At 39.9% G+C, this 22713-nt stretch overlaps 1 protein-coding gene across 2 annotated transcripts in view; it reads right to left on the reverse strand.

Annotated features, from left to right (window-relative positions):
* The window catches only part of FAF2 (Fas associated factor family member 2), a 78323-nt gene extending 56725 nt beyond the window's left edge, over window positions 1-21598 (reverse strand). The window contains exon 1 of one of the 2 annotated variants that reach the window (XM_003981228.5): window positions 21448-21597. In XM_003981228.5, coding sequence (XP_003981277.1) covers window positions 21448-21510 — 63 coding nt within the window. In that variant the 5' untranslated portion in view covers window positions 21511-21597. Of the gene's footprint in view, window positions 1-21447 lie in introns of both variants that reach the window. The other variant, XR_002161678.2, reaches the window with a different exon arrangement.
* Window positions 21599-22713: the final 1115 nt, after the last annotated feature.

Raw genomic sequence — 22713 nt, forward strand, 5'->3', positions numbered from 1 at the left:
AAAAGAAGGGGGGGACGCCTGGGTGGCTCAGTCGGTTGGGTGTCTGACTTCGGCTCAGGTCATGATCTCACGGTCCGGGAGTTCGAGCCCCGCGTCAGGCTCTGTGCTATCAGTTCGAAGCCTGGAGCCTGCTTCGGATTCTGTGTCTCCCTCTCTCTCTGCCCCTCCCCCACTCATGCTCTGTCTCTATCAAATAAATGAATAAACGTTAAAAAAAAAATTTTTTTTAAAAAAGAAAAGAAAGATTATTCTGGAAAAACTAGGGAAGCTGAAATTGAAGAGGAGAAAGACTTGAAATTAAGGCCACCAGTATAACGTTACTGAAATAGTCCAAAAGAAAAATAAAGTGTTAAACTAGGGGAGAGGCAAGGCAGATAGAGTAGAGGGTTAAGAGGAGTGGATATTTTGTGGGACTTTTTTTTTTAGTACTTCATTCCTTTTATTTATTTATTTTTTCTGAAGCATAGCTGACACACAATGTTACGTTAGTTTGTGTGTAACATAGTGATTCATTAAGTCTATACATTATCCTATGCTCACAAGTGTAGCTACCATCCATCACCATACAACTATACAACATACACTATACAACACTGTTACAATTCTAATGACTATATTCCCTATGCTGTACCTTTCATCCTCATATTTCTTTAACTCCAAAAGTAACTTACAAACACTAAAATACTTAAAAAAATTCTCCAGATATTTAGCATAAAGAGATTTTTCTCTTCAAAATATATCCCAAGACAGAAAATTTTTGAAATTTCTTTGGTGGGAAAAACCAAAGCCAACAAGCACCTCAACAAGCACCTGATTACAATAATTTCTGCTATTTATCACTTCTCACACACACTGTGGTTTAAAAACACACATACACAACTGGAAGCAGTTAACAACACACCTTCAATTTTATTACTTTACTATATTTTGCTGTTCATTTTAAGCAAAAATATTGGAGAAATGACAAGAGCTCCTGAATATGCAAAATGACTCTCAAATGGCCAAAAGAATATTGACAACATTAATCTTTATCAATATCCACCTCAAAGATTTTCTTCCAAAAGAATATCTGCAGTATAGGTAATCCTCCATTCAGAGTAATATGATTTTATACTACTCTGCCAATAACACTAATATTCCTCAAATCACTTAGAGGAGTGCACAAACACTGATGCCCAGCCCATTCTGAAGAAATAACCCCAAACTTGAACACTTGAACCAACCTGTTCACAAATACCTGCACTTGTCACATAAAGATGTACTTAAAAAAAAAAAAGAGCCAGTAAGCACTAAAGCAGTTTGTCAAAAAGCTTCCAAGAAGATTTAACTGTGTTCTTGTACAGGAAGATTCAACATAAAGATGTCAATCACACACCCCCATATTCATTTATGAACTTAATAAAATTTAAGTTTTGAAAAGTTGATTATAAGGTTCTTCAGGAAAAGCAAATAAGCAAGAAAATCTGGGAAAACCCTGAAAAAAACCAATGAGGGACACTAGCCCTCCAGATTAAAATATATTATAAGCCTCTGTATTATGAGTAGTACTGGCACATGTAAGACCAATGGAAAAAAGAAAATCCAGAAACAACACACCCAACTACATATAAAAATTTAGTACCGATAAAGGCAGTGTCTCAAACAGTAAGGAAAAATAGTTTAAAAAAAAATTTTTTTTTAACATTTATTTATTTTTGAGAGACAGAGAGAGAAAGAACACAAGCAGGGCAGAGGCAGAGAGAGGGAGACACAGAATCCGAAGCAGGCTCCAGGCTCCAAGCTGTAAGCACTGAGCCTGATGTGGGGCTTGAACTCACAAACCACGAGATCATGACCTGAGCCGAAGTCGGACGCTTAACCGACTGAGCCACCCAGGCGATGCAGGAAAAACAGTTTTTAAAAAAAAAATAGACATTATTGGGGCACCTAGGTGGCTCAGTTGGTTGAGCGTTTGATGCTTGATTTCAGTTTAGGTCATGATCTCACGGTTCATGGGAATGAGCCCTGCACTGGGCTCCACGCTAAGTGTGGAGTCTGCCTACAAATCTCTCACCCTCTGCCCTTACTCCCCCCCCCCACTAAAATTAAACCAACAAATGAACAAAAATAAACATGTTTCAGGGGTGCCTGGGTGGCTCAGTTGGTTCAGCATCCCACTCTCGATTTTGGCTCAGGTCATGAACTCACAGTTCATGGGACTGAACCCTGCGGCAGGCTCCACACTGACAGCGAGGGGCCTGCTTGGGATTCTTTCTCTCCTCTCTCTGCCTCTTTCTTGCTCCATGTGCACACCCTCTCCTCAAAATAAATGAATAACTTTAAAAAAAAAAAAAAAAAAGGACATTATTTCTTAGAACAGTTCCGGGTTTACAGAAATATTCAAAGTACAGCCCTTCCCCTCAAAAAACCTTCTGTATGGCAATAAAACACCATATGCAGGGGCGCCTGGGTGGCGCAGTCGGTTAAGCGTCCGACTTCAGCCAGGTCACGATCTCGCGGTCCGTGAGTTCGAGCCCCGCGTCGGGCTCTGGGCTGATGGCTCAGAGCCTGGAGCCTGTTTCTGATTCTGTGTCTCCCTCTCTCTCTGCCCCTCCCCCGTTCATGCTCTGTCTCTCTCTGTCCCAAAAATAAATAAACGTTGAAAAAAAAAATTAAAAAAAAAAAACACCATATGCAAAGGAAAGACCTAGGAATAATATTTACAAGTTATTTCATGGACAAAGGTTAACATTCCTAATATATAGTTTTTAAAAATAGAGAAGGGGCAGGGACACCTAGGTGGCTCAGTCAGTTAAGTGTCCGACTCCGGCTCAGGTCATGCTCTGGCTCGTGGGTTCGAGCCCCGTGACGGGTTCTGTGCTGACCACTTACTCAGAGCCTGGAGCCTGCTTCAAATTCTGTGTTTCCTTCTCTCTCTGCCTCTCCCCCACTTGCACTCTGTCTCACTCTGTCTCTCAAAAAAAAATAAATGTAAAATAAAAATTTTTTTTATAAAAAAAATAGAGATGGGCGCCTGGGTGGCTTAGTCGGTTAAGTGGCTGACTTTGGCTCAGATTATGATCTCACAGTTTGTGAGTTTGAGCCCTACACTGGACTCTGTACTGACAGTTCAGAGCCTGGAGCCTGCTTCAGATTCTGTGTCTCCCTCTCTCTCTGCCCCTCCCCCGATCACGTTCTGTCTCTCTCCCTCAAAAGTAAACACATCATAAATACATCAATAGAAATAAATAAATAGAGAATAAAAAGAACAACAAACTAACAGAAAATTAAATTAAAACTATACTGAGTTTGCCTCATACACTGTTAGCAGGAGCACAAAATGGTCCAATCTTCATGGAGGAAAATTTGGCAATATCTAACAGTTATATATGCATATACATAAGCATTTAACCCTCTGACCCAGAAATCTTTCTAGGAATCTATCCCAGAGACACACTAGCAAAAAATAAAGTCATGAATAAGGCTAGTTACTGCCCTACTATTTGTAACAGTAAAAGATGAGAAATAACCCAGATGTCCATCAACAATGAGCAATCCATACAATAGAGATAGCACACAGTTATGAATGAAAGAGAAAAAATTCCCTATAATGCTATGCAAAACTATCAGGAGGTATTAGATATAAAAATAAGATAGAAAAAAGTATGTATATTACTGTTTACCTTTTTTAAAAGGGGGAGCAATATATATATACACATATATATATACATATATATATACACACGTATATATATATATATACACACACAGTACATTAAACAATGGAAAGATAAAGTTTTTAAAAGATTTTAAGTTTATCCTTCCTCTCTCTCTGCTCCTCTCCTGCTCATGTTCTGTCTCTCTCCTTCTAAAAAAAAAAAATTAAAAAAAATTTTTAAGTTTATCTGTAGCAGAAAGGAACAAAGTATAAGAAAGGAATAGAAGTTCAATTTCTTTATAAAACATATTCATAAATATATCTATGTTTACATTATATATTTATAATATATATTCATAACTATTTCCAAGACAATTTTTTTTTTTTTAAGCAGCAGCAAGGGTGCCTGGGTGGCTCAGTCAGTTAAGTGTCTGACTCTTCAAAACAAAACAAAAAACGTCCAACTTGATTTCAGCTCAGGTCACGATCTCAGTTTAAGTGCGAGCCCCACATCGGGCTCCACACGGTGTGGAGACTGCCTGGGATTCTCTCTCCCTCCCTCTCTCTCTGCCCCTCCCCTGGTCATGCTCACACTCTCTCAAAATAAATAAATAAACTTAAAAAAACTTTTTTTAATTAAAAAAAAAAAATGAAAAGCAGCAGCAATCCCTAAACATTAGAAGCTAAAATCAAATAAATGTACCTAGTTGGTGGCATAACAATATAGATAAACTATCCCAAATGACTTTAAAATACTAAACTGACAATACATCCTGCAAAAACAGGGACTTAAATTATTTTACATAATCATACTGTTGTTGCTAGTATGAGTATTGCTATTTTGAGAAAGTTAAGTGCTGATTATGTCATAAAGCAAAGGAATAATCATGTTGTCTCATTAAGATGTTTCTGGCATGAAGAAAGAAGAGAGGTAAGGTGTAGGGCTGAATTTTAATTGGTAGCCCTCAATCTGATCTAGAAATATCAAATTGTTTTATTATGAAATAAATAAATACAAATATATTTGTGTGTATATATCTGTGTACAAATATATCTGTGTATATATGTATTCTTAGTTCTGTCAACTAAAAAGTTCTAGACCAACCCAATAGCAATAAGCAATCATAACTCTAAGACCTATAGCATCTAAATATTATTTCTTCCCCACCAAAAATGAGCTTTTTTAGAGAACTGGCTAATTCTAGATCTAGGCATAAATTCTAAAACCTACTCATTGTTTTTTTTTTTTTTAACGTTTATTTATTTTTGAGACAGAGACAAAGGATGAATGGGGGAGGGGCAGAGAGAGAGGGAGACACAGAATCAGAAGCAGCCTCCAGGCCCAGAGCCGTCAGCCCAGAGCCTGACACGGGGCTCGAACTCACGGACCGCGAGATCGTGACCTGAGCTGAAGTCGGACGCTCAACCAACTGAGCCACCCAGGCGCCCCCTAAAACCTACTCAAGATGAGTTTGAAACATCTTATGTCAGAAAGCCAAACAACTATCAAAAATTACTGGGACCATGGCAATAAGACAAAATTACTTAGGAACAAAAATATGAGGCTCTTACAAACTCAAAAGGAAAATCTCTTCTGTGTCTCTGAAAAAATAAATTGTGTAAATATTAGGATTTAGAAAAAGTCATCAGGGGACGTCTGAGTGGCTCAGTCAGTTGAGTGTCCAACTCTTGATTTGGGCTCGGGTCAAGATCCCAGGGCAGGTGGGATAGAGCCCAGGCCATGATCCCAGGATGGGGGGGCTCAAGTGGGGAGCCTGCTCGGGTTATATTCTTTCTCTCTCTGCCCCTCTCCCCTGATTGAATTCCCTCTTAAAAAAAAAAAAGTCATCAGGAATCAAACTAAAGAAACTCACAATTGTCAAAGATGGCACAATCTGAGCCTCAATAAGCACAATGGCAATAAGTTACAATACATTAAATATATTTAAATTCAAGAGTTCATACCAATACTCAATTTTTTAAAAACCTCACTGGTTACTTTTGGAGGATGCTAGGAAATCAACTCATTATTTAAAAACTACTAAATAACTGAAAGCATCAAATGCTTATCCTGACTTTACATATACTATATAACTCAGTGTAACTAAACAGATGAGGGAATATATCTTTATACAGGAATCCCTATTAATAAATAAAGAAGAAATGAGAGAATTAGAATGTCTTCATTTTGTATGTCAAAAGGCTAAGTAAAAGCTAATGAAATATATTAATATTAAGCTTGTGGAAAATGTGTTTAAGGATACTAACACTGGTCCCAACCTGTCTGTGGTTTGGGGTTGTTATCTGTCTTATAAAGCAAAGTAGAGGGTCTGTCTTCTGGGAATACAAAGTCATCTTCTCCTCTGAAAAAGCCTCCTACACAGTTGGCTTTGGCATCTTCTGGGAATAGGGAGGCAAATTAAGGCCTCATAAGTCTGGGTTTTCAGCCAAGGTAGAGAGAGAAGACAGTGCTCATAACCAGAAAGTCCAGAGCTGGATGGATGTAGTACCTCCAGGACTCATTACCATTAACCCAGCCTGGGCTTTATGATAGTCATAGAAGGGGATTCATTAACAATAAAATAATAAGTTCCAAGAAAAGAAAAAGGATATTAACACTGTAAGCTAATTTTGAATTTTTTTAAGTTTATTCATTTATTCTGAGAGAAAAGAGAGCGAGCAGGTACATGTGAGGGCGGGACAGAGAGAGGGAGAGAAAGAATCCCAAGCAGACTCCTCTCTAACATTAAGGACTCAAGGCTCGAATCCAAGAAGAGCAAGATCATGACCTGAGCCAAAACCAAGATCTGGACGCTCAACCAACTGAGCCACCCAGGTGCCCCTAAATTTGAATTTTTAAGTGAAGAAATGCTACAAAGTTTTATTGTCAACACTTTTAATTCTCAAATCGCAGGTTTAATTCTGTACATTTGAATAATGTAAGACAAGCCTTCTGTATGTAAAATCTTCTCTATATCCTCTTTGAAAGGACCTTTACTCCTTCAAGTATATTTTGGGTTACTTGGCAAGTGTTTCTTATCTACTAACTTCCAAGTTTTAAAAGGGACAACAGTTTTGCAAATTCTCAAGTCCACCCTTTATTAAATACTCCCCAGAAAAATAAACAGAAATAGAAGAGAACATGTGAAAAATTGAACATTCTCCAGGATTGGGTGGAAGCCTGCCCCTTTTATGTCCTGGGATAGGACAGAACATGATCAGAGCCCATTTGGGCTGGGAGAGGTTTGGGCAGTTAGAAAGGAGCTCTCCCTCCTCTGAGTGCTGAGGGTGTGCTGGCCACTGTAAGATTGAAGTCACTGGCTGGCATTGACCCTGAGCCTTGGGACGACTTTTCCAGCTTCTGGAGGTGATGTGTGGCACTGAGGGGCCTGGGTCCACACAGTACCTATGCATCAGGCATTTTACATGCATTGTCTCATTTAATCCTTTTAAGAACTCAAAATACCCTTTCATAAGAACGTAAACTAGGAACAGAAGGGAGCTTCCTCACACTAATAAAGTACATGTGAAAAAAACTCACGGCTAAAATGATAATGTGAAAGACAATGCTTTCCCCTTAAGATAAAGAACAAGAAGATAAGAATGTCTGCTCTGGGGGCGTCTGGGTGGCTCAGTCGGTTGGGTGTCTGACTCGGTTTCGGCTCAGGTCATGATCTCACAGTGGGTGGGTTCAAGCCCCACATCAGGCTCTGTGCTGATGGTGCAGAGCCTGCTTGGGATTCTTTCTCTCTGGCTCTCTCTGCCCCTCCCACACACTCTCTCTCTTAAAATAAACTAAAAAAAAAAAAAATAAATAATAATAATAATAATAATAAAGAATGTCTGCTCTTGTCACTTATATTCAACATTTTACAAGGAAATTAAGCAAGAAAAAAAAAGGGGGGGGGCATCCAGACTGTAAAGAAAGAAGTAAACCTTTTTTCACAGATAATATAATCTTGTATATAAGAAATCCCAAGAAATCTACAAAAAAAAAATAGAATAATGAGTTCAATAAGGTTGCAGGATACAAGATCAACATATAAAAATCAATTCTACTTCTATACATTAGCAATGAACAATCTAAAAATAAAACAGTTCCTTTCACAGAACCACCAAAAACAGTAAAATATTTAGGAATAAATTTAACAAAAAAAGTGCAAGACTTGTACACAAAAAACTATAAAACATCACTGAGAAAGACTAAAGAAAAAAAAAAAAAGACTCCCCATGGTCATGGATTAGAAGACTTAAGGGGCACCTGGGTGGCTCAGTCGGTTAAGCCTCCGACTTCAAGTCAGGTCATGATCTCATGGCTGGTGAGTCTGAGCCCCATGTTGGGCTCTGTGTTGACAACTCAAGAGTCTGGAGCATGTTTCAGATTCTGCCTCCATCTCTCTCTGCCCCTCCCCCATTCACGCTGTCTCTCTCTCAAATACAAACATTTTTTTAAAGCCTTAATTTTTTTTTTAATTTTTTTTTCAACGTTTTTTATTTATTTTTGGGACAGAGAGAGACAGAGCATGAACGGTCGAGGGGCAGAGAGAGAGGGAGACACAGAATCGGAAACAGGCTCCAGGCTCCGAGCCATCAGCCCAGAGCCTGACGCGGGGCTCGAACTCACGGACTGCGAGATCGTGACCTGGCTGAAGTCGGACGCTTAACCGACTGCGCCACCCAGGCGCCCCTAAAGCCTTAATTTTTTTTAAGATGGCAATAATCTCCATATTTATCTACAGACTAAACAGCAATCCCTATCAAAATGCAGCTGCCTTTTTTTTTTTTTGCAGAAATTGACAAGGTGATTCTAACAATTTGGAAATTAAAGAGACCCAGAACAGCCAAAATAAATCTGAAAAAGAACAAAGTTGGAGGACTCACATTTCCTAATTTCGTACTTACAACTACAACAGTCAAGACAGTGTGGTACTAGCATAAGAATACAGATCAAAGGAATAGAAATGAAAGTCCAGAAATAAATCTGTAAGTATGGCTGACTGATTTTTCAACAGGGGTTCCAAGGTCATTCAACAGGAAAAGAATAGTCTTTTAAATAAATGGTGCCAGGAAAACTGAACACCCACATGCAAAAGAATGAAATAGAACCCTTACCTCACATCTGTTAACTAAAAACAGATCAGACCTTATATATGTAAGACACCAAAAGATACAGATAGGACACCAAATGGACAGGCAACAAAAGGTAAAACAAATAAATCAGGTTCCATCAAAATTTAAAACTTCAATAAACACCATCAAGAAAGTGAAGACAACCCACAGAATGGAGAGTATTTTTGCCAATGATATATCTGATAAAAGACTTGTATCAGAATATGTAAAGAACTCTTACAACCCAAAAGCCATGTAACCCAATTTAAAAAACGGGCAAAGAATCTGAACAGATATTTCTCCAAGACGACTGACATATGACCAATAAGCACATGAAAAATGCTCATCATGTTAGTCATTGAGGAAATGCAAATCAAAATAACGAGATACTACTTCACACTTACCAAGATGGCTACAAAGATGGATGATTAACAAATGTTAGTGAGGGGGCGCCTGGGTGGCTCTTTCTGTTGAGCGTCCGACTTCGGCTCAGGCCATGATCTCACGGCTCATGAGTTCAAGCCCCACATTGGGCTCTATGCTGACAGCTCAGCTCTGTGCTGACAGCTCGGAGCCTGGAGCCTGCTCCAGATTCTGTGTCTCCCTCTCTCTCTGCCCCTAACCCACTCGCGTTCTGTCTCTCTCTCAAAAATGAACATACACATTAAAAAAAAATTTTTTAATAAAAAAATAAAAAAGAAAAAACAAATGCTAGTGAGGATGTGGAGAAACTGGAACCCTCACACAATACTGGTGAGGAAAATGGTGTAGCTGCTTAGGAAAAACTGTTTGGCAATTTCTCAAAAAGTTAAACAGAGTTACCATGTGACCCAGATATTCTACTATTAGGAGAAATGAAAACATGTCCACACGAATATTTGTATATATTCATAGCAGCATTAGCAGTAATAGCTAAAATGTAGAAGCAAGCCAAATGCCCATTGAATGCATAAACAAATGTAGTTTATTCACACAATGGACTATTATTCAGCCATAAAAAGGAATGAAGTACCAATACAGGCCACAACATTGATGAACCTTGTGACTGCTAATGGGCACAGGTTTCTTTTGGGGATGATAAAAATGTTGTAAATAGTGGTAATGGTTGCACAACTCTGTAAATATACTAATTGTGTATTTTAAAAGGGTTAATTTATGGTATGTGAATTATAGCTCAATAAAACTGTTATAAAACAAAAAGATCCCAAAAGACCACTAGAAAACTATTTTTAGTTTCTATGATCATTTTAGTAATGATCATAAAACATTAAGAAATTAGATAAAAGATCCAAAATCTTAAGATAAATGTACAGAATTCAATAGCATTTCTATTAGTAACCATTTAGAAATAAAGAAATGTTCTATTCATAAGGGACCAAAACTATAAAATACCTAGGAATAAATTTAATAAGGAACATATAAAATTTATTTTATTTTTTTAAATATGAAATGTATTGTCAAATTGGTTTCCATACAACACCCAGTGCTCATCCCAACGGTGCCCTCCTCAATACCCATCACCCACCCTCCCCTCCCTCCCACCCCCCATCAACACTCAGTTTGTTCTCAGTTTTTAAGAGTCTCTTATGTTTTGGCTCTCTCCCTCTCTAACCTCGTTTTTTTTTTTTTTTTTTTTCCTTCCCGTCCCCCATGGTCTTCTGTTAAGTTTCTCAGGATCCACCTAAGAGTGAAAACATATGGTATGTCTTTCTTTGTATGACTTACTTCACTTAGGATAACACTCTCCAGTTCCATTCACGTTGCTACAAAAGGCCATATTTCATTCTTTCTCATTGCCACGTAGTATTCCGTTGTGTATATAAACCACACTTTCTTTATCCATTCATCAGTTGATGGACATTTAGGCTCTTTCCATAATTTGGCTATTGTTGAAAGTGCTGCTATAAACATTGGGGTACAAGTGCCCCTATGCATCAGCACTCCTGTATCCCTTGGGTAAATTCCTAGCAGTGCTATTGTTGGGTCATAGGGTAGGTCTATTTTTAATTTTTTGAGGAACCTCCACACTGTTTTCCAGAGTGGCTGCACCAGTTTGCATTCCCACCAACAGTGCAAGAGGGTACCTGTTTCTCCATATCCTCTCCAGCATCTATAGTCTCCTGATTTGTTCATAAGGAACATATAAAATTTAGATAAAGGAAGTTACAAAAACTATTTTATTTTTAAGTTTACTTATTTATTTGGGGGGAAGGGGGTGGAGAATCCCAAGCAGGTTCTGCACTATCAGCACAGAGCCCAATGCGTGGCTTGATCTCACAAACTGTGAGATCATGACCTGAGCCGAGATCAAGAGCCAGACCCTTAACCAACTGAGCCACCCAGGCACCCCACAAAAAATATTTTAAAGGATATGTGATACATCTGAATAAAGAGATGTACATGTTCCTGAATGTCAACCAGTCCCAAATTAACATACATATATTATGCACTTCCAATAATCCCGCAACTGCACAAAACGATTTTTAATAATATATCATCTATAATCATATAAATTTTTGTATGTAAAATCATTTTTGTATACAAAAAAGCTTGCAAACACCACCAATAATTTTTTAAAAAATAGGGAAGGAGTCCTATCTTTCAGATATTAAAACTTAATATAAAGCCTATTGTTATTAATTCAGTAGTGGTACCAGCAGACAGGTTGGTGAAACAGAATACAGTATGATAAAAAGGACTGGGGGAAGGGATGGATTATTCAGCTAACCTATAATCTCTTCTAGAAGAAAGTGAGCAATTTAACAAATGAAAGTGAAAAGATAACAAAATCAGAGATAAAGGATAGATATCATGAAAAATATCTGCTATACATATACATGACCAATATCCCTTTTTATATAAAGAACTACAAATCAATAATAAAATGTCAAATAATCCAACAGCAAATGAACAAAGGATAGACGGGCAATTTACACATTAACTGTAAATAGCCATTAGAAGCTTAATCAGGAGTTTATGGAACAATGGAATTCAATAGTAAAATAAGCACTTTTATTCTGCAACCAACTTGGCCAGAAAGCAAACTCCCCATACCTGGAGACACCTGCTAGCTCTTAAAAAAATAGAGGCTCATAAGCCAGTTCTTGTCTCCAATGTTCCTTATTCTTCCTTATTAGAAATAGGTTAAAACAAGTGTTTGCATTAGCTATTCAAACTTGACTGAAAAACAAAACCAAAAATTACAAACACCACTACCACTACAAATGCAAATTAAAACGAGAAGCTTAAAAATTTTAACTGAATCCACAAAACTTCAAAAAGATACTATCCAGTGCTGGCAGTGGTGTGGGGAAACAGGTCCTCTCACATCCTCTTGGTCAGAGTGTGAACTGCCAAAACTCCCTAGAAAATAATCTACCGATAGCTATTAAAATGTACAAAGTACGTTTTGACCGAGTAACACATTTTTAGGATTCTGTTCTACAGAAATAAAAGCCCTACTATATCAGCAACATCCCTTACATCCATAACTATATCTCTGACCACTTCCTTCACCTTCATGTTCTCACTGAAACTTGGCTTTTCTCTGAAGATACTTCTTCCTCTGAAGCCTTCTCTCTCCCATTTTCTCTCTCGTATCTGTAGGCATGGAAGTGAGATGCCTACATTTACTCATTCCCACTTTTGGAGATTCTTCTCTTTCTCCTTAAAAAGTCCACTTTTGGGGTGCCTGGGTGGCTCAGTTGGTTAAGTGACCAACTCTTTATTTCAGCTCAGGTCATGATCTCATGGTTTGGGAGTTCGAGCCTCATGTCAGGCTCTGTGCTGACAGCGTGGAACCTGCCTGGGATTCAGTCTCCCTTTCTCTCAGCCTCTGCCCCCCTCTCTCTCTCTCTCTCTCTCTCTCTCTCTCAATAAATAACTTTTAAAAAGTCCACTTTTATGTAAAAGAGGTTAAGAGAATTATCATGAGTGATGATGTCCTGAATTAGAATCATAGTTTTGACTTCCTTTGCTGTGTTTGCTTTCTTAAAACTACCACATAGCAATTGTTATTGGCCCTATTCATTTACCTATAGTTGAAAACAAATCAACACTTAGGGCTGGAGAGGCAGTGCCAGGTGGTAGGAAAGAAGAGAAAGAATCCAGAATTCTAGATTCAAATCTAAGCTTGTCACTAACCTTAGGTAAATTACCTACAGATCTTAGTTTACTCACCAATACCAGAACCTACACCATTTATTTTTTGAAGGGAATCAATGACACAATGAATCTAGAGCACTCTGGATAGAGTATGGTAGACCCCAGAACAACATGGATGGTGGGGGACCAAGCTCTATGCAGTTGAAAATCAAGATCTTTGGACTCCCCTAAATTTAACTACTAATAGCCTACTGTTGAAAAGAAACCTTATTGATAGCACAGCTGATTAACACATATTTTGTAGGTTTATATGCATTATATACTATATTCTTACAATAAAGTAAGCTAGGGGAAAGCAAATGTTATTAAGAAAATGATAGAAAATACATTTACAATACTGTACTGTATTTATTACAAATAATCCACTTATAAGGTCAAATCCATGTTGTTCAAGAGTCAATTGTAATGCTCAATAGATGTTTAAGTGACATTACGAACAAAAACACCTTCAAATCTCAAATTTTCTTATGTATTCTTGCTCTACAGATAATCTAAACAGTTTCAGGGCTTTAAATATTATCTACATGTAGATGATTTCCTAATTTGTATTGCTAGCCTAGATCATTCTCTTGCACTAAGTACTAATATATCCAGTTAGACATCTTCACTTAGATGTCTAATACAAACCTCAAACTTTACATAACCAAAACTGAGGTACTGAACTCGCCCCACACCCAAATGTGCTCCTCCCATAGCCTTCCTTATCCCAGTTAATGACTCTTCCATTTCTAGTTACTTAGGTCAAAAATCTGAGCTATCCTTAATTTCTCCCTCTCTCACTTAATATACAATCCCTTAGAAAATCATCCATTTTACCTTCAAAATATATTCCGAATCCAATTACTCCTCATGACTTCCTACTTCATCCTGGTCCAAGCAGTTATGCATCACTGCAAAAATCTAACTGGTCTCCTTACTCCTCCCTTCTTTTTAAAAAAATTTTTTTAATGTTTTTATTTATTTTTGAAGGAGAGAGAGACAGAGCATAAGTGGGGGAGAAACAGAGAGAGAGGGAGACACGGAATCCGAAGCAAGCTCCAGGCTCTGGGCTGTCAGCACAGAGCCCCATGTGGGGCTCAAACCCACGAACTGTGAGATCATGACCTGAGCCAAAGTCGGACGCCTAACCGACTGAGCCACCCAGGCACCCCATTACTCCTCCCTTCTCTTCCTCCAGGCTAACCTCAAGAAAACAGCTAGGGTAACCCTAATAAATCATAAATCCTGTCGTCACTACCTCTCATGCCTCACAAATCCTCTCATGTCTACCCAACTTGCTTCAGAGTTAAAGCCAAAATCCTTACAGTAGCCTCAAGGCCATCTGTGAACTAGCCCTGCCTTCAACTCTCTGACCCTAACTCCTATGATTTTCTTTCTTCTTTTTTATTTTTTTAGAGAGAGAGCACACAAGTGGGGAGAGGGCTAGAGGGGAAGGGAGGGAAGGAAAGAGGGGAAGAGAGAGAGAGAATACCCTAAACAGACCCCCATGCTCAGCACAGTGTCTGATGCCACGAGCCTGGGATCACGACCTGAGCTGAAATCGACAGCCAGACGTTCAACTGAGCCACCTAGGCACCCCTCTCCTACTACTTTCTTCTTCCTTCTCTCAGCCACACTAGCCTCCTGGCCATTCCTGGACAAGGTCTCTTGAGGCCATGCCTTAGGACTCTTGTATGCCCTATTCCCTCTATCTGGAATCCAAATCCACATTTGTTTAGTACTTCCTCCAGATTTTCACACAATTAACACACTCCCAGTGAGGTCATCCCTTGATAATCCTTTTTTTTTTAAATTTTTTTTTTAATGTTTATTTATTATTGAGAGACAGAGAGGCACAGAGTGTGAGCAGGGGAGGGGACAAAGAGAGGGAGAGACACAGAATCCGAAGCAGGCTCTAGGCTCTGAGCTATAAGCACAGAACCTGACTCGGGGCTCGAACTCACAAACTGTGAGATCATGACCTGAGCCGAAGTCGGTCGCCTAACCAACTGAACCACCCAGGTGCCCCGATAATCCTATTTAAAATTAAAACCTGGGGCACCTGGGTGGTTCATTTGGTTAAGCATCAGACTCTTGATACAGGCTCAGGAGTGATCTAAAGGTTGAGATCGTGCTGTGCTGAGTGTGGAGCCTGCCTATTCTCTCCCTCTTCCTCTGCCCCCCCCCCCCATCTCAAAATAAATAAACTTAAAAAAAATTAAAATGCCCTCCTCAAAATTCCCTATTTATTTCCCTCCACAGCATTTATAGCCACCTAACATACTATATATTTTATTTACTTTAACTCTTCTGTCTCCTCAACTAGAATGTGAGCTCCACAAGGGTAGGAATTATATTTAATTGTTGTATCCTGTGCCTAGATATTTAATCTAATTATATTTAACTGTTGTATACGTGCCTAGAACTATACTAATAAAAGTTGATTGAGAATTTTATATACAAGGATATTCACTGTAGCATTAGTTGTATGAAACCAACCTGACTGTCCCCCAATGTTTTAAAACCCACAAAGTATAGGGGCACCTGGGTGGCTCAGTCGGTTGGGCGTCCGAATTCAGCTCAGGTCATGATGTCACACTCTGTGAGTTCGAGCCCCGCATCGGGCTCTGTGCTGACAGCTCAGAGCCTGGAGCCTGCTTCAGATTCTGTGTCTCCCCCTCTCTCTGCCCCTCCCCTGCTCATGCTCTGTCTCAAAAATAAAGACATTAAAAAAAATTTTTTTTAAACCCACAAAGTATTAACCTTAATAATGTTTAATATTCAAGTGCTTAATATTTGCTTTAGATATATTAACATTTAATTACTGAAATAACCCCTATGAGGTAATACAGTAAGGGCATAGACAAGGAAACTAAGGCAGAAAGGTTAAGTTATTTGCCCAAGATCACAAAGCTAATACCTGGAGAAGCAGGATTCAAATTCAGATTGTCTTACTTCACAGCCAGTCTTCATGACAACCTACTATGCTGTGCTGACTTTCAAAATTATAATACGATCCTACCTCTATTAAGACAAAGACAGCAGACTCTCTTAACCAACGAGAATAGGTCACTTAAGGGTGGCTCAGTCGGTTAAGCGTCCAATTCAGCTCAGGTCATGATCTCACAGTTTGTGGATTCAAGCCCCACACCCAGCCCTGTGCTGACAGCTTGGAGCCTGGAACCTGCTTCAGATTCTGTGTCTCCCTCTCTCTCTGTCCCTCCCCTATTCATGCTGTTTCTATCTCTCTCAAAAAATAAACATTAAAATTTTTTTAAGTCATTTAAAGTGGGGAATAAAAATATTCCACACATTATTTTATTTCATTTAAAACATAAAGCACACACATTCATGCAGCAATCTTTTGACAAAAGCCTACCCTTTTCTTTAGGAAATGGGTCCACTGGGGTGCCAGGATGGCTCAGTCGGTTATGCAGCCAGCTTCGGCTCAGGTCATGATCTCATGGTTCGTGGGTTTGAGCCCCACATCCGGCTCTGTGCTGACAGCTCAGAGCCTGGAACCTGCTTCAGATTCTGTGTCTCCCTCTCTCTCTGCCCCTCCCTTGCTCGTGTTCTGTCTCTATCTCTCAAAAATAAACGTTGGAAAACAAAAAAGGGAAATGGGTCCACTGGCATTCTTTGGAGTCTTTCTAGCATAAATCATATCCATAGACACGGATTTAATTTCTTGGAGTGCAAGAACTCCAAACACTTGCCAAGCAGAAAGGGCACAATACTGAATCTCAGTGATTTTTCCCAGTTATCTTTATACCTGTTTTGCCCTCACCTAACTGAACAGCTGTTTTTCAGCAACTTGACCCTATAGACCTTCCCCAAAGCATTTAATTGTCAGATAAAGTTTTCAGATAAAAACTCTTGCACTGATATTTTATTGGTTTCTGTATCATATTTTTATGACAAATATAACCAGCACACAATGGTACGGAAGCAAACACAACTGTTAAGAGTACAACTCAACTGATGAAAGCAGAAATACTTGGGACATATTACAGAGAACATATTAGGAAATGGAAGCCATCTGTTCCAACTCAACAGTCAAGGGTAAGTTAGCGTATACATTAAGCATGTATATCAGTATATGGAGAAGAAAAAAGTATACAAAGACACACAACAAACTGGGAATGAGGAGGGGGAATGAGATGAGATTTAATTACCCTTTAAAACAATTTTACATTGCTGACTTGCAAAAAGTATGCAGTATTTGGGAGATTTTTTTAAAGTAAAAAACAAAAATCAATGTGAATTGGGGAACAGTATCCCTATTTTATAGATGAGGAAAGATTTAAAAAAGTAGGAACATGCCCTACGTCACAGAACTCATTAGAAGCTAAACTGAACAGCTAGTTCAGGTTTGCCCAAGTTTCCAAGCTCATGGCTTTCCTACAATACCAAATTCCCTGGCAAAAAGTTCAAACAGCTCACTCTATGATTTTTTAAAAATACATGAACAAAGAGCATCATATTACTCTTTTTCCTTTAGGTAATAAAGAGTCAGATGAAGCCAACGAGAGATTTTCAAAATGAATTATCAGCTTGATTCTACAGCCCAGAGTTCAGGCTTAACTTTCTATAATTTAAAAGAACAAAGATCAACCCTACTATTCATTTAAAAGGACAGAAATTTCTTATTCCTGTACAAAAGCAGAAAAGGATAATTTCTTCTTCCACTGGCCATGCATATAGCTCCTTTAATCCCTTCTCTCTGTCCAGGTCATCTTTCTCCAGGTGTTCAAACAGCAACCTAGAAGCAGTAAACCAAGGCACTAGAGGAGTCTGTTATATTTGGAAATTTAGGGAAGTGGATTTCAATACCAGTAACCTTACCCATACCTGCATTAACTCTTACTAAAAAAAAAAAAAAAAAAAAAAAAAAAAAAAAAAATTTAATGTTTATTTTATTTTTGAGAGAGAGAGAGACACACACACACACAGAGCATGAGCAGAATCTGAAGCAGTCTCCAGGCTCCAAGCTGTCAGCACAGAGCCCGACGCTGGGCTGGAACTCACGAACCATGAGATCATGACCTGAGCCGAAGCGCTTAACCGAACAAGCCACGCAGGTGCCCCTGCATTAACTCTTCTTAAAACCTATTCTCTTCCATTTGGAACAGCTTGAAACAAATGTGTGCTTTATTCATAGTCAATTGGCTCCAAAATAAACAGGAGAAAAGGATAACTAGAAAAATCTAAGAAAACATCAAACAGACTGAGAAGCATGATAAATACACCCGAGGGAGTTCAGTCAAAACACATGTCACAAAAAAAAGTGAAATAGAGGAAACCTAAGATTTCTAAAATATTTTACTTTTGCTAATTTCAATATATCAAATGAAACAACATACTGAGAACTAGTTCCCAGCAGTACCACCCTTTTCTGTCCTAACTCCTATGGATATTCCAAGCACACGCTCCATACTGTTAGTGAAGCAAACCTGAAACCTAGTATTATCCCTTTCTCTAGTTGAAAAAACCTGTGATGGCTCCCTATGTATACAGATTAAAATTTAATTCTGCACAGCTTTGAAAGGCCTCCAAAATCTGGCTCTAATTCACCTTTCCAATCTTATTTTTCACTTCCAGATTTCTAAATCCATCACAGCAACACTCCACACTATTCCATCTTCATGCATTGCTCAAGCCATTTCCTCAGCTTTGAGCATCTTTCTGCCTACCACCTGTTGAAATTCTATTCCTCCTTCAAAATTAGCAAAGTACAGTGGAAAGAGCTCAGCCTTGAAGTCCAGACCCAGACCAATTAGATTTCTAATTCCATCTCCACTATTTAATAGCTTAATGAACTTAAGCAAATACTTCAATAGATGTGTTTCCTCACCGAGGAGCAGCCATATCATCTATGGCACTTTACAAGAAATAAGCACAATAGTTATAAACTATCTCGCACCATGCCTAAGGCATAATACAAAAAATGCTTAACTACTAAGTCATCCTCCTCTCTTCTCTCCCTCCCACCTCCATCAATGTTCCTAACCTTCCCCTAATTCCCACAGCACTTTGTTTATACCATATTGCACTATGAGCACTAATATACTGCAGGATACTCATTGTTCATGTATGTGTATATATACGTATATGTATATGTGAGTGTGTATATGTGTATATATACACACACACACACACAGCTCCTCCAATAGGTTATACAAAAGGTGGTAACGGGTATGGATTTCTAAATTTCCATTTACAAAACGAATGGGGGTTAATTCCTTACAGAGTTATTAAGAGATTTTAAAAAGTTAAGGTATGTTAAATACCTAGTATAATGCTTGGCACCTAGTTAAGTTTCAAAGAATGTTTAATGGCAATTGAATGATGAACCTGATCCAGGAACTGTTTAAGGAACACATAAATGCAAAATGCATTTGCCTTAGTAAATCCAATTTCATAAAGCAATCTTTTTTTTTTTTTTTTTAAGTAAGTTCTACACCCAACATGGGGCTTGAACTCATGACCCTGAGATCAGGAATTGCAGGCTCTACTGACTGGGCCAGTCAGGGACCCCTCATAAAGCAATTTTAATATAGCTTTAATCTACTACTCACCTTTTACTGATTTAAATGTCCAATGAAGACAAAATGGAGGTACCTATGTACTTTACCTCAGAAATACTACCACACATTCATGTCTTGCCACTATGAGACTAAGTACATCGTGACATATAACTCAAATCACCTCATAACACTTAATCCGGGAGCTTACCCCTAAAGCGTTGTAAGGGATGAGTTACATGGTTACCTTCCTACCCTCTACTAGGAAGAGGAAGCTGGTTGTCTGATGTTTATTCATTCTAATTTATATTGTCCTCAATTTCTTTACTCAAATCTCCAATCAAATGTCAACTATTTCTTTTTTTTTAGTTTTTTTTTTTAACGTTTATTTATTTTTGAGACAGAGAGAGACAGAGCATAAACAGGGGAAGAGCAGAGAGAGAGGGAGACACAGAATCTGAAACAGGCTCCAGGCTCTGAGCTGTCAGCACAGAGCCGGACGCGGGGCTCGAACTCACAGACCGTGAGATCATGACCTGAGCTGAAGTTGGACGCTTAACCGACCAAGCCACCCAGGCGCCCCAAATGTCAACTATTTCTACGATAGTAGTTTTCCATTATACACTTCCAACCCACTACTCAATTTAAAGAAAACCCACCTCAAAATTAATTATAGTGAAATCTAATCAAAGAAATTACAAAAAAGTAATAACTTTTTTTTTTTTTAAAGACTTAATATCACAGCATTTGCATTCCACTCTCGGCTGTACACAGGTGGTACAGCACACAAGAGATCAGAAACGGTTTTGGAAAGAGGGATCTGGCTTTAAATCTGACACCACCACTTACTGGCTGTGTAACCGAAGTATGTTACTTCTTAAACCCCATGGCTCATCTGCGATACAGGGATTGTTAACAGCATGAATTTCACAGGGTTGTTGTCTTAAATGAGATCATGCATGCTATGCCTGTGTTTAGCACAGTACTTACAACATCATGAGTACTCAATAAATGGTATTTGAACTAGCTGTGCATAAGCACTAAGGTTCTTGGTAAATATTGCTGAATTAATGAATGTTTAACCCATTTGCTATTCGGGAATAAGTGTACCACTAACTTTAATTCTATCCTAAATTAAATAATGATTAATAGGAGCAATACCATTTAGCATCATTTCAGTTTACAAAGCCCTTCATATATCCATAAACTCATTTGATCTTCACAACATCCGTAGGGGGTAGACATTTTTAAAAGAAGTATTTTAGAAACAAGGAAACTGATATCCATTATAATGGTAATAAAGAGACAAGGTTACCCACCCTGGTGGGTACCCACCCAGATTCTCCAGGTCAGAGACAAGTGCTTAGTGCCAAAAGTTCTTAACACGACAACCACTAAAAGGAGGCAGATTTCTGCAAATTACCACCCACCTCAAGCACAGTCAATAACCGGAGTCCAGGAATAAGCCCAGGGTAATAAACCAAGTCAGAAGCCACCGATGACACTTACAATGTTGCATTGTTTCCTTACGTGGTGTCCTCCCACACCTTTAGGGCACGGGGGCCAGGTCTGCCCCCTCCCCCACCAGAGCGCCCAGTACAGGACCAGGCACCCAAGAGGCCATCAATAAATATTTGCAGAAATAGCATGGGATGCTGGTAGGTTTTCCAGAGACCCGAAACGAGGCCAACTCCTTGGTGGGGATTAAGCATCTCGGTAGGTCTAGAGTCGATGGGCGGAGAAGGTCCGACGGGTAGCCGGACTGGGAAAGATAGTTGAGGACAGGTGCCGCTAAGGGAAAACAGGGAAGCTGACCCGCTGAAGGGAGAGGAGAGGGCCGCAGCCCTGGCTGGAAGGCCGGGGACCGACAGAGGTTCGGGGCCGGGAGCAGCAGGGCAGTTGGCGTCTGGGGGGAGGGGGCCGCCGCTGGTCTGAGAAGAATCTCGGGCCCAATCTGAGGAGGTTTCTGGGCTCCTCTAGGGGCCCATTTCCCAGCCCGTGGCGGCATGTGCTGCACCGAGTACTCGCTGCTACCTGAAACTGCAGCAGCTTCTCTGTCTGCTCCTGGGTTAGATCCCGCTCCTCAGGCGCCGCCATTTTGCCGCCGCCTCTACGCTTCTGACCCGTCCGCACCGTCACCCGCCGGAAGTGACCTCAGTAGCAACCACGTCCGCTCTGAACGGGCCGCCGGCGCGCAACTGCGCCTGCGCCTACTGGCGCAGCGTGCGGGTACCCGTGGTGACAGTTCCTGCCGTCAGAGGGCGCCACTCTCGGGCCAATACCGAACGCTTCCGGAAATTGCCGAGGGACTGTCGGTACCAGTCGCCCTTACGATTTAGGCGGCGAACAGACCTGCCAAACGGAGACCCAAAGACTTCTGAATAGATCGCAAAGAGCCGAGAGGTACCGAGTGCTCCTCGAGAAGCTGCGGAAATTCCCGAACGCTAGTTGGCCGATTTCGCCTGCTGCTTCTTCCCACAGTCTCCAATATTCCTGAATATTTTTTTAGGAGATTGTGCCGTTCGGAAATATCGGCTGTTTGATGTCTGATTGCTTCCTTTACATTTCCAAAAGCTCCTGAACATCTCTCGGGAGATTCCAAAAGTCTCTGAAATAGAGTGGTTGGGTATTTTCTGAAGCCGACTTGAGCTGGAAGTTGGGAAAAGCCTCAGCCACGTGAAAATTGTGGCTTCAAATTCGCTTCCTAGGATTGTTTGGATTTGGCTACCTGGGTCTTTGTTAATGGCGCTATCACCAACCAGATGGTGACTCTGCTACCTGTCTCAGGCCCACTGGCCTGTCTTCCCTGTGATGAACAGAGGGAAGATCCTGGACTGGGATCGGGATACTTGAGCTCGGGATCTAGGGCCCACCTGGCAAAGTGCTGGACGTCCTTGGGCAAACCACCTCCCTTCTGGGCTCCATTCTGCCATTGGTGGAATGAGGTTCTCCCAAAGCCACTGACATAGCGCCTCAGCTCATTCTCCTTGGAGGCCGTCCCTCACCCTTTCCACTGTCTTATTTCTACTCTCCAATATCTGACTTCCTCTTCACTTTCCTTGCCCCTTCAAACTGCCACCTCTCTTTAGGCCTCTCTCTTTCATTTCCACCTTTTTCCTCCTGCCATCTGCCTCTGTTCACCCTCCAGAAGGCCTCCAGAAGGCAGAGGGGTCTGGGTCTGGTGTATGCTTTTCCACAGACTACCTGTGTGCCTAGGAAGTCACTCTACCTCACTGTGGAATCCCATGCCTACACATTTCTGAGTTGATCAGGCAAGACAGGACAGGAGGTGCTTTCAAA

The sequence above is a fragment of the Felis catus genome, chromosome A1 (genome assembly GCF_018350175.1).
Source record: "Felis catus isolate Fca126 chromosome A1, F.catus_Fca126_mat1.0, whole genome shotgun sequence".
In the NCBI taxonomy this organism is placed as follows: Eukaryota; Metazoa; Chordata; class Mammalia; order Carnivora; family Felidae; genus Felis; species Felis catus.